Here is an 18,023-nt window from a genome sequence, read left to right on the forward strand (position 1 = left end):
AATGGCAAAATGGCTGTGAAAGAGCTTATGAAAATAAAAGCATAACTGAAGGGGGTTATTATTAACCATCAACATTAGAGGCAACGTGAGAGAGGACGAAACGGGGCTGCAGGTGGGCTTCCAGAGCCCACCGAGGCAGCCGCAGGAGGGGCCGAGGAGGAGCGCGAAAGGACCCTGTGAGTGCCAGGCTCTCTCTGGGGAGGTTAGACAGCAGCTGGGGGTGGTGCTCAGGTCCTGATGAGACCGGCAGGTATGTAACTGCTACAAAAGGAAGAGAGGGACCCCTCCTCCACCTCAGAGGAACCCAGCTCACTGGGATCTGCTGTCTGCAGGAGGCACATCTCCAACCCAGACGGGAAGACCCTCTGGTTCCCTGGGGGGAGCGTATCTGTACTGGAGGCACAGAGACACTGTTCTGAACACCTCTGCCTAGTGGCTCCTGCTTAATAATGGCAAAGAGCTCACTGTGACGCCAGCGAGGGAGAGCTGAGGACTCTACCAGGAGTCAATGCATAGAGGGTCCCAGCTGAAGGGTCGCAGAGGCACCTGAGGCAGGCAGAAGAAGACGCGAGAGGGAGCGCCTGTGGCCCAAGGTGGCCCAGCCAGTTCAGGGCTCGCTGTGGGGAAAGCCAAGAGCTTCTACCTGCCAGGTGAAAGCAAGTGTCTGACCTGGCCCCTGGCAGGTGGCAGGGCCTCGTAATGGTTACCCTCCTAGGCTCAGTGCCCTGTACTCGGGAATCTCAGACCAGAAAGCCCAACCTTGCGCTCTTGTCTATGAAACTCTGAGTCCAGAGGCCCATGCTTTGTGCCCTGTGAGGCTCTGTGAACCTCACTCGGGAAAGGGAGCTCAGGGGAGGCTCTGCACGCAAAGGGAGGTGAGGGGCCTGGTGGGCTGGGTCCACTCACCCACGATCTCGTTCTCTTCCAGATTGATGGTCTCCAGCGCAGGCAGGGTGGTGAGCTGCTCAGGGAAGTCGTGGAACTGGTTCCGGGACAGGTCGATGGCCTTGAGGTGCTGTAGGGTGCTGACCTCGTTGGGGAGGCTGTGCAGGAAGTTCCCTTCCAGGTGGAGCTCTGCCAGGTGGGGAGGAAGAGTAAGGAGCGGGGGGAAGGGGAGCAACCCAGAGACCACAGTGACTGCTGGCCTCCTGGGCCAGGAAGGCGGCAAGGAAGGAAGCCCCCCAAGGGGCGAACTCCATATTAATGCAAAAGGGGGGATAACCCCTACCACTGCCACCCATCATTCCAGCTGGGCTCCCGGCTGTTGGCTTTGGAATGGAAGGCTCTGCCCAGCAGAGGTCTCTCACCCCTGCTCAGGGTGGCACATCTGGGGTCATTCCTAAGGCGGGTTTAGGGACCATCACATCCTTGAACTGAGGCATCCAGAATGACCAGAGAGGCTTTCCTTACTGCGGCTCAATCAGGCTTGCCCCTCGATTTTGTTCCCCCCAAACACATCCCTAGGACAGAAGCGGTCCCTCTGACCTGGACCACTCTGGCAGCCTCCTCCCTGGCTTCCTGCCTCCAGTCCCTCTCCAATCAACGCTGCACAGTGGGACCTTTATAACCTCATGAGCGCAGCCCTGAGCTCACAAACCTTCAGTGGCTCTCCAGGACCTCCTCCCTAGGCAATCAAGGCCCTTTGTGACCAGGCCCCTGCAGCTCTCTGCTCCTGCAGGTCCAGTACTCACACCTGGGTCTGTGCCCTGGCTGCGCTGGTGCTGGAATGTCCTCTGGGATGATCTCGAGCAAAGAGACACATCACAGGAGAAGTCATACAACATCATCTTGCTGGACTCCTGCGTGGTTCTGCATCCCATAAAGAAGTAGTAACGAGAGCTCTCTTTTTCATTTTGGGGGGGCCTACACTGAGTCCCACACACTGCCAGGAGCTGATGCTAAGTGTCTCATCTGATCCTCAGAACAGCTCTGCAAGATTTATCTTATTCTGCTCCATTCGACAGAACCAGAAATGGTGGCTCAGAGAGATTAAGCAATTTGCCCAAGATCACACCACCAGGTGGCAGGGAAGCCAGGATTGAGATGACCTGGATGACTCGACGCTGGTCACAAAACATGGGACAAAGGGGCTGGTGACAGAGGCAACAGGAGAGGCAGGTGTGAATATTTAACGAGGGATGCAATGTCCCAGGCAATGTATTAGTCGTTCATGAAATCTCATATAATCCTCCCAACAGATTTCTCTCCCAATTTATGGATGGATGAGAGCACGGAGGCTCACAGAGGTCAAGTAACCTGCCCCAGGGCACACGCACCTAGCAGTTCCCCATGTTCCCTGAGATTCACAGATAAGGGAGGGAAGTGGGGAATGGAATGACAGTCCCATTTCCTCAGGAAAGTGGGGTTGGGGAGGGGTCCATCCAGACACCAACATCAGGGCAGGTCTGGGTGGAACCTTCAGGAAGCAGAGTCTCTGGGGGAGGCTGAAAACACTTCTATGTGAAGCCCAGTCTGCACATCCTGCTGGGAAGATGTGCCTGGAATCAGCCGGCAGGCATCTCCACAGTCGGGAAACCAAAAAGCTTTTCATCTAACTGCTATCATTTTTTAAAAAATTTAACATCTTTATTGGAGTATAATTGCTTTACAATGGTGTGTTAATTTCTGCTTTATAACAAAGTGAATCAGTTATACATATACATATGCTCCCATATCTCTTCCCTCTTGCGTCTCCCTCCCTCCCACCCTCCCTATCCCACCCCTCTAGGTGGTCACAAAGCACCAAGCTGATCTCCCTGTGCTATGCGGCTGCTTCCCACTAGCTATCTATTTTACGTTTGGTAGTGTATATATGTCCATGCCACTCTCTCACTTTGTCACAGCTTACCCTTTCCCCTCCCCATATCCTCAAGTCCATTCTCTAGTAGGTCTGTGTCTTTATTCCCATCTTACCCCTAGGTTCTTCATGACCTTTTTTTTTTTTCTTAGATTCCATATATATGTGTTAGCATACGGTATTTGTTTTTCTCTTTCTGACTTACTTCACTCTGTATGACAGACTCTAGGTCCATCCACCTCACTACAAATAACTCCATTTCGTTTCTTTTGATGGCTGAGTAATATTCCATTGTATATATGTGCCACATCTCCTTTATCCATTCATCCGATGATGGACACTTAGGCTGCTTCCATGTCCTGGCTATTGTAAATAGAGCTGCAATGAACATTTTGGTACATGACTCTTTTTGAACTATGGTTTTCTCAGGGTAGATGCCCAGTAGTGGGATTGCTGGGTCGTATGGTAATTCTATTTGTAGTTTTTTAAGGAACCTCCATACTGTTCTCCATAGTGGCTGTATCAATTTACATTCCCACCAAGAGTGCAAGAGTGTTCCCTTTTCTCCACACCCTCTCCAGCATTTATTGTTTCTAGATTTTTTGATGATAGCCATTCTGACCGGTGTGAGATGATATCTCATTGTAGTTTGGATTTGCATTTCTCTAATGATTAATGATGTTGAGCATCCCTTCATGTGTTTGTTGGCAATCTGTATATCTTCTTTGGAGAAATGTCTATTTAGGTCGTATGCCCATTTTTGGACTGGGTTGTTTGTTTTTTTTGTTATTGAGCTGCATGAGCTGCTTGTAAATTTTGGAGATTAATCCTTTGTCAGTTGCTTCATTTGCAAATATTTTCTCCCATTCTGAGGGTTGTCTTTTTAATGAAAGTTCAGTGTGGCCTCCCAGGTCTCTTTCCCTGATGTTCAATAGCTTTCCTATACGTCTCTGTCTTGCTGCATTCATGACTCAAAGGCTCTGCAAATCTCCTGCCCTTGTGTGCGGCTACAATGAACATTATCCCGAGGCTTTTGTATGATCACATCCGCTCCTCTCAGGGCTGAGGGAGAAGCAGGAGGGCAGGGACCCTTTCTGCCCAGGCTCAGAGCCTGACAGACCCATGGGAGACTTACTCTTCCAAACTTTACAAACCAGCGAGAACTCACTACCTTCTGACACCCCAGGTGTCAGAAAGCCAAGACTGCTCCCTCACCCAGTGAGGTTAATTAAAAGTCCAAGCCAAACAAGGCATTCCTGCTCCAGAAGTATTTGCTCAAGAACCACTCTGAACAGCAGACTCTTCTTCCGGAGCTCTTTTGCCCCTCATGACTTTCCAGCTTGATTCCATCTGGTTGGACCCCATTCTGGAAAAGGGCAACTTTCACTCCTATCAAATTACAGACTATTTGCTCACTAGGTGGTCCATCCCCAAAGTACAAGGGATCCTCCTGACAAGCTCTGCCTGGATTCCTCAGGTCAGTGTTCCCAGGAGGAGCAGGCAGGGTCTGGACATGACTACACGGGGGGGCCTGCTACAGAATGACAGAGAGAGTGAACCGTCCTGAGCACTCACCACACGCTAGTACCCTCTTTTCAGTGTTTACCATGTTTTACCTCAACTTAATCCTTATGATGACCCACTGAAGTTGCGTAGAATGGATCCCGTTTTACAGATCAGGACGTTAGAAATGGCAGAGCCAGGTTCTGACCTCAGACCAGTGTGGCTCCCGGGTCCGTAATTTTATCCATGCCACTTACTGATTCTCCACACCCTGACACACACAAGGCTGCTCAGCTAGCTAGTTTGTCTTGGAGAAGCTTCAGAAAGATGCGTTGCTTAAAATTAGATGCTCTTGCTGAAATTTGTTATCACCAAGGGAGATTTTTGTTTTCACTGATTTAATATTTTCCCCATTCTGTGCATAGCCCTCCTGGGCCTTGTTTGTGCCGAGTTATCTTCTTGAGAAAATTCAGGTCCAGTCCTCCATCACCACTGAAGGCAGCAGGTCGCCTAGCCCGCAGGCACGTGTGCAGTGCCAATAACCGTAACAGAAACCCAATGCTATCCCAACTGTAAATATAACATTTTGTTTTTTGAAGCCACTGAGATTTGAAATTATTTGTTCCTAATGTAAAACTGGCCTATCCTGACTGCTGCAGTTTGTTTCACTTTAAATGCATTTTCTACTTATAAAAGCAATGCAAGCTCACTGTAAAAACAGAGACATCACAAAAATATGGAACAAAGGAAAATGAAAATCCTGCGTGTTTCCCCCCCGCCAGAACCACTGTTGTCTGGTATTCATTCTTCTATATTTTTCTATGTACATGCTTATGGATGGATGGATGGATGCATATTGTTTTTAAAAAACAAATGGAATCATAGACTATATACACTTTTGAGAACTGCTTTTTTCACTCAGTAAAGCTGAGGCAGCTTTCCAAGTCATTGCTTTGTGTTTCCTTCCCTGGAGATCATTACTCTCAAGATTGAGACTTGTGGATATAAAATCATGCCCCTGCCCAGCATCTCGTTTCCCAGGGAAGGCTGCTCTCTAAAGTCCAGCCGTTCTTCAGCAGCAGGCTCTAAGGAGATGCTCAGCTGCAAGGAGGAGAAGCTGAATCTGCCTGAAAGGCGGCCTCTCGCCCAGCTCAGAAGCACTTCTGAAAAGCAAAAGGCGCAGAGGGAGTCACGGCTGGGCAGGCAGGGCTTGCACCCTTGGTGTTCAGCTCCTTGGCTGCATTAGGGTAATCAGAGGGGCTGTGTTGAAATTGGGAAGGAAGGGAGAGCTTTCCATTACTGAGCTTCAAAGGGAGCCCAGATCTGCTCTGGAAAGGCAGTGTCAACCCACTCTAGTTAGTCAGGCTCCTGCTGCATTAAGAAAGTATTGAAGTGCTGGGATTGGGTGGGGAAGGATTTCCAGGAAAGCGCTCTTGGGCCGGATACCCAGCCGCACTGGGTCCGGGGCTTAGACCAAAACCGAATAATAATGGCTAACATCTAATAAGCAGTACTATGCTCCAGGTACTTGTTCTCTGGAGTTTACACGCAATCATTTTAATTTTACTATAACCCATTACCTCCAATTTACAGAGAGATGAAATAACTTGCCTAAGGTCACACAAACCCCAACCTCTCCCCCAGTTAATCTGACCTTCCTCTCCCAACCCCCAAACCAGGATGTGAACCCCAGCCAACCTCCCCAAGAGAAGTGGGCCATTCCGGCCACCTGCTTCTTCCGGTTTTGCACCTCCAATCCCTGCAGCACCTGTCCTCAGAGTAGATAACTCAGCAAATCCCTGCTTATTTAGTGGTGAATGAACGATGGGGGAAAACCCAGGAGGACCTAGTTCTGATCTAACTCATCATGTGTCCTTGGGACCATCCTCTCCCTGGACAGCCTCCATGAGAAAGCCCTCCCTGCCCATTTACAGCAGGGCTGTGAGAATGAGTCGAGAGTGTTGTGAAAAGCAGGACGTGCGGCACAATACACATATTTATTAAGCACCTACTAGACGCTCAGCCCTATGCTTGAACATGAAGAGGATAATCTTTGAAAAGTAAAAGCACTGTTTCTGTTAGAGGGGTACAAGATCCATGAGACTTAGTTACTGGATTATGGAGCTTTTTGTGGAAAAAAACCCTGAAAGCTATCATTAAAGGCAGAAGTCAAAAGATAAAATAAGAGAAGGTAGATGCAGCTGGGACACATGGCTTGCAGGAAAGTCAATCAGACTTTCACAATTATGCCCAGGGTCTCGCTGCCCTCTTGTCGCAGGGCGGAGGGGGCTGTGTGCGTGGCTGTATTAGGGGAGCTCCAGATGTTTCTTCCTGCTCTCTTACACCAAGGTTCAGAGTCAAACAACCTAGGCTCCCAGGATGGACAGGGTCTCTGGGAGAAGACCTTACTCCATCCCACTCCCAAGACTGTCCCCAGCCTGAAAGCAGCCAGGCATGACATCCCCTTATTTACTATCCCTTCTGAGCTGTGGTTTCTGGACTCTGCTAAATGGATCTCTCCTTCCCCAAGTTTCCCTTATTACTTCCTCATCATCCTTATCTTGGACAATTGTCAGCGCTGACTCAGAGGCCTCAGACTGACCCCAGCGGAGACAAGGCCAGCTGATTACATTAAGGGACAGATGAGGCTGGCCTGCAGTAATTACGCAGCCTGGTGGTAAAGGAATGTGCCAACTCCAAAAATACCTGCCCACTGAGGGTCAATCAGCACCTTGGCTGCGACACTGCATCAATGAGCAATTACTTTCCTACCTGCAAGGGCCCGCCTGCAGGGCAGAGTCAGTGGGTCAGGTGGAACAATAATTGTCCTTCAAGTGGCCCATACTCAGCACTGCAGACTCTTCACACAGAGACAGTTGCTGCCCACGGGGAACAGAGAGGAAAGAAGAGAAGTTTCCGAAAGCCACACATCCACTCCTTGGGTGGACAGAGGGAAGGGGTGAGAAAACTCTTCTAACCGAGGAGTCTGGGACAGACTAAAATGAAGCACTAGCCATTCTGCCCCCCATGAAAAGGGTAGGTGGCTCTTACTCTACCAACGTGAACCAGTTCCTAAAATATACTGCTAAGTAAAAGGGACAAGTTGCAAAACTGTGCATACACTTTACTCCCATTAGTAGTTTATAAAGGAGTTCTGGATCTGGACCCACAGTCCTGACCCTATTCTCTCTCACTGTGTGACCTCAGGCAAGTTACTTAGGCTCTCTGTGCCGCAGTTTCCTCATGTGAAACAAGGATAATAAGAGGACTGACCTCACAGAGTCACCAGACTTTGAGTAAGTGCGCCCTCACATTATAAAGTGGTTGTCTGCTCCTACACCTGCCTTCCTGAGAGACTGTGGGCTCCTCAAGGACCAGGTCTAGGTCTTGGTTTCCTTATCCTTCCCAAACGTCGGTGCTATGAGGATTAGATGAGATGACGCGTGTAAAACCCTCAGTGTGGAGCTGGCGGGGGCTAAGTGCCCAGCAAATTTGGGCTTTCTTGTTATTTCCTGTTCATGCTCACACCGGCCCTAAACAGATGCTCAGGAGGAACTAATGAATTGAGTTGAAAGGCAGGCTGTGAGAGACTGAATATACACACAGACAATGGCCAGACCAAGTATAAAAATAGAACTGGGACTCATAACCTGAAGCATCCTGCCCAAGAAACCAAACCATTAGTAAAGCAGCCAGCCCAGGAAGCTAGTCTTCTGTAAGTCAGGCTTGTAGGAAGTCAGACTACTATCTCCATCGACAGTCCAGGAAGCCAAGGAATACCCCCTGTAACAGTTGGCCCCAGATGGCTGGGACTTGATTACTAACCGACAGTTTCCCTAAATTTTTGTCCCAACATCCCACTCAGGACCAACCAGAGATAGCCAGATGTGCATCCTAGCCAATCCCATAGAAGGCCCTGCTGCTGGCTGGCCCGCCCCCGCCTCCAGCTTCCCCAGGCCAATAGCCTGCCATCAGGCCCACCTGAAGCCTTCTCCCTTTCATCCACTACGAAGCTTTCCCATTCCTCTGCCTGCCTTTGAGTCTCTGCCAAAAGCAAGTGACAGTGGCTGACACCCTGGCTAGAGCGAACTCTGAATGAACAGCCTCCGCTGGTTCTCATTTGGGCGGTCTTTGTCTATTTCTGCAGGTGTGTCTTACACACCTCCAGCCTGGCAGGCCCAGGACACACTCAATAAGAAGAGCTGAATGACTTGCATCTGGAGGAAGTGGGGAGATGGGAACACAGGAGGAGAGGGGCCAGAGGAGCCACAGCCAGACCTCAGGATCCACTCTCCGCAGAACCGATGTGCCCTTTGGACAGATTCCATTTTTCCCGCCATAAGACGGTTGAAGGAGATCAATGGGATGTAATCATTTAAAGACCACCCAACTCTGAGGTGGCCGTGACCCCAGCAGCAGAAAGTCCCCAGGGTACCCACAGGAGACAACTTGGCAGTCAGGGAGCAAGCAGGTGGCTCTCTCCCCAGCACCAAGGCAGCATATACCCACTCTGTCAAGAATATATACACTACCAAACATATGGTAGATAGCTAGTGGGAAGCAGCCGCATAGCACAGGGAGATCAGCTCGGTGCTTTGTGACCGCCTGGAGGGGTGGGATAGGGAGGGTGGGAGGGAGGGAGACGCAAGAGGGAAGAGATATGGGAACATATGTATATGTATAACTGATTTACTTTGTTATAAAGCAGAAACTAGCACACCATTGTAAAGCAATTATACCCCAATACAGATGTAAAAAAAAAAAAAAAAAATATCTAGGAGACGACGCTATAGGCAGTGCGGAGCCCAGCACAGCCTATTCAAGTCTCCTCTCCACACATAAAAGGAGAGGGTTTTTTTACTTGAAAGAGAAACAAAGGCTGGGGTCCAGAGCCAGGTGGGTCTCTCAGCTCCAGCCCCTCCCTGCCTGGTCACCAACCCTCGTCCACGGCTGCCTCTGTGAAATCCAATTACTGGGCACATGACAGCCTTGCCTTTGTAATTGGAGGTGGCGTCGGGGGAGCCAGGAGCCACCAGAGCACGGGAGGGGGTTCAAACGGCATTCTTCAACAGACTTCTGATGGAAGGGTATCATGATGCGTCACGAATCCAGGGGCCCTAAGTGTGTTTCTCCACACTCGCTGCTGTGTCCCTGGAGAGGGCCTACTTGCTTATCCCACAAGGCACTGCCATGTCAAGTCCTCTCCAGGCCCTTGAGCTCACGCACGTGGCCTGGAAAGGCAGCCCTGGCTGCAGGGTGGGTGACCTCGGTGTACGGCTCTGACAGCCCGGACGAGTGCCTTCTCACCCTGACCTTCCTTCTCCACCCGTGAGGTGAGATGGCAGTGACAGCTCTAATATTTTATGGGAGATTCTCCCAACTGGTGGCCCAGAGGCTTGCAAAATGTGCAAAATGTGTTCTATTGGCTTCCAGATTAAAATAAAAATTAAGTAAAAATGGATAAAATTCATATAAATATCCACCTTTCCAGCTTCAACTGAATAAAACTATCAGAACGATCCCGTGGCACATCTGGCAGAAACTGAGTAGGGCCTGTAGCAGGTGGCCACAGTCCCCACCACTCCCTCTTGTTCCATGCCCAATCTGAGTCACTCATTACCTACATGCTAGTCTCTTAAGCGTTGGTGTTTATAACCCCTGAACTATGGTCTCAATCTTGGCTGCCAGCACTTTAGAACGACTGATATTGATGTTAACAGATACCTAGGCCCAGGCCCACACCCAGACATTCTGATTCAACTGGTCTTGGGGTAGAGCCAAGGCAAGGATGTTTGTAGAAAAACTCCTCAGGTAATTCTAATTTCAGCCAGGCTGAGAGCTGCTGGTCCAAGGGCCCTGGCAGCTGGGAGGACCCGTCTCACCTGTGTAAAGAAGCAGCCACCAGAAAAAGAAGGACGGGAAAAGTGGGCCTGGTCAAAAGCACCCACAGGTGCCCCTGGGGAAACACGTGTTGCCCTGGGATCCCCTCCACCCACAACATAAGCACTTTAGCTTTTTAGGCACAAACGCAATGAGCTTTGTGAGCTTCGGTCAGAAACGACAACATAGACCAATCCCTCCTGCTTGCCCTTGTGTTTGCGCCCAGTCTAGGTCCTGCCTGTAGCTCCCTCCTGAGCCACTGTCCAAGCTGCTTCCTGTCCCTGCACTGGGTTTGCCAATTCACACCTCTCCCCTTCCCTCTTGAGTCCGCCCAGGGCTCGCACCTCCTGTAGGAAGCTGCATGAAATATCCTCCTCGCTCAGGCTTCCCTGGTGGCGCAGTGGTTGAGAGTCCGCCTGCCGATGCAGGGGACACGGGTTTGTGCCCCAGTACAGGAAGATCCCACATGCCGCGGAGCGGCTGGGCCCATGAGCCATGGCCGCTCGGCCAGCGTGTCCGGAGCCTGTGCTCCGCAACGGGAGAGGCCACAACAGTTAGAGGCTCACGTACCGCAAAAAAAAAAAAACAAAACGCTCCTCTCAAGTCCCTCAGGTACCATCAGCACTTTACATATTGGTTTCTCTAAACAGGCTCTTAGACTCCTTTCATGCCCCTATCGGATAGAGAATTCCTGAAGTCAGGAATCACTTCTCCTGTGCCCCCTGTGCCCTCCCCAATTCTCCCACCCCACTATTTCACGAACACACACCAAGCGCCCAGGCTGCAACTCCATCCCACGGGTCACTGAGTGGCAGTGGACTCTTGCAGAAGGATGGAGGGTTTACCTGGAGAGTGGAGAGCGGGCACTGCCGCCTGCTTGTCCACCTGGAGGAGCCATTTCAGATGAATCTACAACGTCCACCTGCCAGCCTCCTGCCCACCTCCCTGCCGAGCACCCGTGTCTGCTTGCTGTACGTGTGCACAGCACAGAAAACAACAGCCCTGGCGTCTGTCACTCCTGAACTGAGAAAGCAACATGGGAGAACAGTGCTAGATTGCAGGGGGGTTGGGGCATGGCAGTCAGAAGGGGGCTCGTTCAAGTCTACCAAAAAATAACTACTCCTGAGCTGCAGGACCCCAAATACTCTACTGGTCTGTTCAAAACAAGAGAATCACTCTGGGACCCACACCCTTGACCATGAGTCAATCTGATTCACAGCCAGCTAGAGGCAGGAGTGGCACTTAGAGATTTCCAGAGGACACAGGTCCACCCTTAGAGCCTCCCCTTGGGAATGATTTCCTGAGACTAGCTGACTAAGGACTAGCCCTGGTGACGTTCCCTAGACAGGGTCGGAGCCTGAAGGATGAGGGTCAGCATGCTCTCCTGGCCTCAGCTGACCAGGGCCTACCTTGGAGCTGACAGAACGTGGTCATGAACTTGCTGGTGAGGGACTTGAGCTCATTGTTGGCCAGCGTGATGAGGTGGATCTGGTCGGTGACATTTCTCAGGACCTTGTAGATGCCGATGGGGAAGGAAACCAGCTTGCACTCGGCCAGGTCTGCAGCCAAAGGACAAAGACCACAGTTAGCAGCCACAGCTGCCCATCGACTCGCCCCAAACCCCACAGACCCGACCCTGTATCTCCTCCCGGCCTCCTTTGTCTCCTACCTGGCTCCCCTGTGCCAGGCTCAAGACCCTGCTGTCCCTCCTCCAAGAGCCTTCATCACCATTCATCACACTTGTCCCAGTCTCACACACTGAACCTAACAGCTTATTCTAGCACCTTCTCTAACAGCACAGCCTGCTAGCTGGAATGCAGAAGACAGAGCTCTGATGACCAGCACTCACAGCCGTGTGCTTGAGGCCCTGAAGGATCCACAAGTCCCTCCAGGATCATCAGACTCAACGGCGAAGCCAGGGTCTTAAGAGTACTTTATAATAGTCTACTTCTTTGAAAACAGGCAATTCACACGGACTTTGTGGTATGACCTTCTTCCCCATCCTGTCACTCTGAAGACAGGTCTAAGAGGTAGCAGGGAAGCCTCTATGAAGAACAGTCTGGCAGTTCCTCGAATGGTTAAACCTAGTTACTGTATGACCCAGCAATTCCACTCCTGGGTATATACCTGGGAAAAATGAAACCATGTGTCCACACAAAATAGTACACAAGAATGTTCACAGCAGCATTATTCATAATAGCCAAAAAGTGGAAACAACCCATGTGTCCACTCATAGACGAATGGATAAGCAAAATGTGTGTATCCATAAAAAGGAATATTGCTTGGCAATAAAAAGAAATGAAGTATCAATATATACTACAACATAGACAGGCCTTGAAAACATTATGGTAAATGAAAGAAGCCAGTCACCAAGGACAATATATTGTATGAGGCCATTTATATGAAATGTCCAGAACAGGCAAATGTACAGAGACAGGAAGTAGATTAGTGGTTACCTAGGGCTGGGGGTATTGAGGGATGGCAACGAAGGGGTGAGGGGTTTCTTTGTTGGAGTGATGCAAATGTTCTAAAATTGGATGTGGTAATAGTTGCACAGCCCTGTGAATATACTCAAATCACTGAATTGTACACCCTAAACTGTATGGTATGTGAATTATATCTCAATAAACCTGTTTCATATATATGGCAGCAGAGAGACACTGAAAGCATGGAGGCTCAGAAATTAGACTGTCCAGCTCATCTAAGTCACTTAAGTTTCCTGAGCCTCAGTTTTCTCATCTGTAACATGGGGGTATCGTTGTCTACCTAGCAAGGCTGTCAGGAAAAGTAAATATAATAATATGTACTAACCAAGTGCCTGGCAGATAAGTAGTGGGAATGCTAAATACAAATGCTGTTTCCCTACTCACCTTCCACTTTGCTCTCCCCTTCCCACCTTACCCAAATTGTCTCCATGCTTCAAGGCCAGTTCCCATCCCACCTCTTCTGGAAATCTTCCTGGATCACCCCCATTACTGGTGATTGCCCCCCCAACCCCGATCAGGAGCACTCATCAACTCAGACAGCACTGCCCCATCTCTCAACAAACTCTTGTCTTTTCCCCAAAGAGGCCGGGCTTCCCCAGGCACCTCTAAGCCTTTGAAGATTGTTCCAGTGTTAATATACAAAATTCAATAATATTCCTATATGCCAACAATAAAATACAGTTTTTAAAGATCTTATTCTGAACAGCAACAATAATGCAAAGTCTATAGAAATAATCAAAATTTAAGCCCTTCTCCCTTATCTGCCTCACAGAATTTCTACTCTGGCTCTAATACCAGCTCAAATGTCACCTCCTCCACGAAGCCTTCCCTGACGGCCCTAAGCTCCAGCCTCTGAGTCTCATATGGTGTAAATGAGACCTCTTCATCCTGTATTGTATTAACCTCCTTTTGTGTCCGCTTTCCCACTGGACTGGGAAGGCCCCCAGAGCACAGCGTCAGCAGAGGTCCACCAGGCTTGGAGGGCAGGGCAGGGTTACTGGTGACCTCATTAAGCTGGTTTAAGGAAAGAAAGGGGACAGGTAGGGGGTAAGGGCAAAAGTCCAAAAGACTGAGGAACCATAGGGGCAGGACAGCCTGTTAAGAAGTGTCTTTAGGGAATTCCCTGTTGGTCCAATGGTTAGGACACCAAGCTTCCGCTGCAGGGGGGCTGAGTTCGACCCCTGGTCGGGGAACTAAGATGCCACAAGCCGTGTGGCGTGGCCAAAAAAAAAAAAGAAAAGAAGTGTCTTTACTGCTTGCTCTGGTCCAGGGCTATGTTAGGTGACCCCAGCCCTGTGTACCAGTCCAATGTCAGGTACCTGGCTCTTATATCAGCAAGTAGGGTTTACAGAAGAGAGTGCAAGGTCCTGCCGGGAAGAACGAATGCCCAGAGGTCAGACATTCAGTAAAAAGAGATCAAGGGCTGGAACTAGACCAGCTCTGTAGGCTTGAAGTTTGGGGCAAGCTGAGGACTCTTGAAAGGGCAAACACTTCCAAACAATGAGCCCCCTAGTGCTTGGTGCCAGAAGCACAAAGGTCTAGAAAGGAGTCTTGTGGTTGTGAATCACAACAGCCCCTTTGGCTAAAAGCAACAGATCTCAGACCTGCTAGGAACAACATCAAGGAAAACGTCAGAAGCTTTCCCTTTAAAACAAAGAGCAAAATAAGGATGCCTTCCATCATCGGTATCCCTGAATATGGTCTTAGAAGTTCTGGCCAAAGAAATAGAAAGCATAAACATTAGAAACAGACAAAATGGTTATTAAGTGCATGTGAGATGAGATGACTGCATAACCTCAACAAAGCAGGCATCTGACAAAGTACACAAATTAAAAAGATCTCAGCAAAGTGGCTAATTAAAAGTGCAAAATTCAATAATATTGAATTGCCTATATGCCAGCAATAAATATAGTTTTTAGGATCCTATTCTAAACAGCAGTATAATATAAAATATAAAGAGAATCATAATAGAAAATATATCTGACCAATATTAAGAAAAGTAGCTCTATTTGTAGTTTTTTAAGGAACCTCAATACTGTTCTCCATAGTGGCTGTATCAATTTACATTCCCACCAACAGTGTAGGAAGGTTCCCTTTTCTCCACACCCTCTCCAGCAATTATTGTTTCTAGCTTTTTTGATAATGGCCATTCTGACCAGTGTGAGGTGATACCTCATTGTAGTTTTGATTTGCATTTCTCTAATAGGTAGTGAGGTGGATGGACCTACAGTCTGTCATACAGAGTGAAGTAAGTCAGAAAGAGAAAAACAAATACCGTATGCTAACACATATATATGGAATCTAAAAAAAAAACGGTACTGATGAACCTAGTTGCAGGGCAGGAATAAAGAGGTAGACATAGAGAATGGACTTGATGACATGGGGTGGGAGGGCGAAGCTGAGGCGAAGTGAGAGTAGCATCGACATACATACACTACCGAATGTAGAATAGTTGGCTGGTGGGAAGCAGCAGCATAGCACAGGGAGATCGGCTGGGTGCTTTGCAATGACCTAGAGAGGTGGGATAGGAAGGATGGGAGGGAGGCTCAAGAGGGAGGGAATATGGGGACATGTGTATGCATATGGCTGATTCACTTTGTTGTGCGACGAAAACTAACACGGTATTGTGAAGCAATTATACTCCAATAAAGATCTATTTTAAAAAAAGATTAAAAAAAAAGTAGAAAGGTTCACAAAGATATTTTTACAAATGGGAGGACTTCCCTGGTGGCTCAGTGGTTGAGACTCTGCCTGCCAATGCATGGGACATAGATTTGATCCCTGGTCTGGGAAGATCCCACACGCCACGGAGCAACTAAGCCCGTGCGCCACAACTACTCAGCCTGCGCTCTAGAGCCTGCAAGCCACAACTACTGAGCCTGCACGCTGCAACTACTGAGCCCACATGCTGCAACTACTGAAGCCCGTGCACCTAGAGCCCGTGCACTGCAACAAAGAGTAGCTCCCACTCACCACAACTAGAGAAAGCCTGTGTGCAGCAACAAAGACACAATGCAGCCAAAAAAAATAAGTAAAAAATAAATAAAAATGGGTTTGTACATGGAGATATATAGCATTCGTTGACAACAAGTTAAAATATTGAAATAACAGTGATTTTTTAAAGAAGTTAATCTACAGATTGTTTAATGCAATTCCTACTCAAAGCCCAAAAAGTTTATTTTAAACTTGATGAAATGGTTTTAAATTTCAACTAGGGAATAAGCAAGCAAGACTCTCTAAAAGAGAAGAAGGTGGAGTGATAACCAATTTTATAAGGCGGCAGTAATTAAAACAGAGGGTAATAGGAAAACTAGATCGTAGAAAGAAAATACAGTAACTACATAGAAAGAAAATACAGATCCATAGTCCAGAAAATACAGACCATAAATAATATGTCATAGTTTAATAAACACTAAAATGGAGGCCTCACAAATAAATTAGGGAAGGGAAGGATTAATAACTGATGTCAGAATAACCAATTAACAATTTTGGGAAAATAAGAGAAAGAGACTCTCAATTAACCTAAGAATCAAAAAAAAAAACTCTAGATAAAATTGCACTTTAAATATTTTTTGAAATGAAATCAAAAAATCAGAAGTAAACAGACTTATACAACCACTTAAGTGAGGAAGACTCTCTCAACCGAGGAGCCTTGAAGAATCACAAAGGAACAGATCAACAAACCTAACTATAAAAAAATATGAAACACCTGGATGCTTAGAAGAAAATAAGGCAAGTAACAGATTGTGAAAAAGGATCTATAAATAGGATACATAAGTTGTTATCTTGATTATTTTAAATGCTCAATGTAACTCAATTTAAAAAAGGCCAACAGATGATAGATATTCACCAGGGAGAAAATATAATTAGTAAATAAATATACAGCCACTGATATGTGTGGCCAAACTGCTTTCCAGGATATTTATACCAATTTACATATATTCTAGCCAACAAGTAAGAGGATCATTAAAAAAATCCTTGCTAATATGATCAGGGGAAATGGTATCCCTTGCTTTCATGAGACTGATTATCTTTTATGGTTAATTAACCATTTTTATTTCCCTGGTGGAAAATCTTGTTCAGGTCTCTTGCTATTTTTCTATTTGGAGTTCTGGCATTCCACCCACTCCATCACCCCCCTAGGTGTTGGTAGAGGTCCCTAAATAATATTATCAACCTATGACTGTTCACTGTTTTTCTTTTTTTTTTTTTGTGGTACGCGGGCCTCTCACTGTTGTGGCCTCTCCCGTTGCGGAGCACAGGCTCCGGACGCGCAGGCTCAGCGGCCATGGCTCACGGGCCCAGCCGCTCCGCGGTATGTGGGATCTTCCCAGACCGGGGCACAAACCTGTGTCCCCTGCATCGGCAGGCGGACTCTCAACCACTGCACCACCAGGGAAGCCCTTTTTCTTGTTTAATAGTTCAAGTTATAGCATTTAGGTGTTTTTTTTTTTAAGCAGAATATAAAAATTATATGCACACAGTAATTCCAACTATGTACAAAAGTATACATGCCTGGGAAAGAAGACCAAAAGGAAAATAACCAGAATGTTAAATGGTTATTACAAAGGATTTGAGCAATTTATTACTATTTATAGTCCTGCTGTTTGTTTATTTTGTACAAAATAAGTACCACTATTTATCTGCATAAAAATATTTTAAGTATATATGGTGATGCTTTACTTTTAAAATAGAAAAATAAACATATCATAAAAATAGCTTTTATTGGAAAAAATAACCTGACATATTCAAGGATAAACTGAAGCCAGCCAGCTCCTCATCAATCTGAGACACAGAGAAGGCAGAGCCATGAAAGAAAGACGGTAGCTCTCTGTACTGGACTGAAGTCGAAGTTACGAGTTGGCACTTTCAGCACTCAGGCACTACTGAAGAATCATATAATGAACTCTGCTCCCCAAAGTGGGGAAAGAAAGTGCTCACGATGAAGGCCGAAGAGACATAACACCACTCAGGTTACTTCCAAGGATCCTCAAAGCAGCTGTCTTCCAGAGGAGATCAGCTCAGAAACGCCCAGCCCACAGCCTTGTTCCTCCCACCTGGGTTGCCCACACGCCATCCCAACTGTACACCACCCCACTCTCCCAGTCCCCAGCGCAAGCAACACATGGCCTCTGCAGCCTCACTTGCCCACCGACACAGTCACAGAAGCATGTGGCCCGGCATCTGGGGGGGTTGGGGGCTGAGGGCCCAAAATGCATCCACACCTGTTGCTTTCATTTATCTTCCACAAATAACTACTGAGGTCCTACTGTGTGCCAGGCACCATTCCGCATTGTGCCCTGTGGCTTCCCTATGATTTTTTTGTTCTTGGGGACTCCATCTGTTCCCTCCATCCT

General features: G+C 47.8%; 1 protein-coding gene across 1 annotated transcript in view; it reads right to left on the bottom strand.

Moving 5' to 3' along the window:
• The window catches only part of LRRC20 (leucine rich repeat containing 20), a 66,038-nt gene that overhangs the window by 18,922 nt on the left and 29,093 nt on the right, over positions 1–18,023 (bottom strand). Inside the window, exons 3-4 of the mRNA XM_032609295.1 lie at positions 11,590–11,739; positions 907–1,074 (exon numbers count right to left, since the gene is read on the bottom strand). Coding sequence (XP_032465186.1) covers positions 907–1,074; positions 11,590–11,739 — 318 coding nt within the window. The remainder of the gene's footprint in view (positions 1–906; positions 1,075–11,589; positions 11,740–18,023) is intronic.

This window comes from Phocoena sinus, chromosome 16 (genome assembly GCF_008692025.1).
Source record: "Phocoena sinus isolate mPhoSin1 chromosome 16, mPhoSin1.pri, whole genome shotgun sequence".
Lineage (NCBI taxonomy): Eukaryota > Metazoa > Chordata > Mammalia > Artiodactyla > Phocoenidae > Phocoena > Phocoena sinus.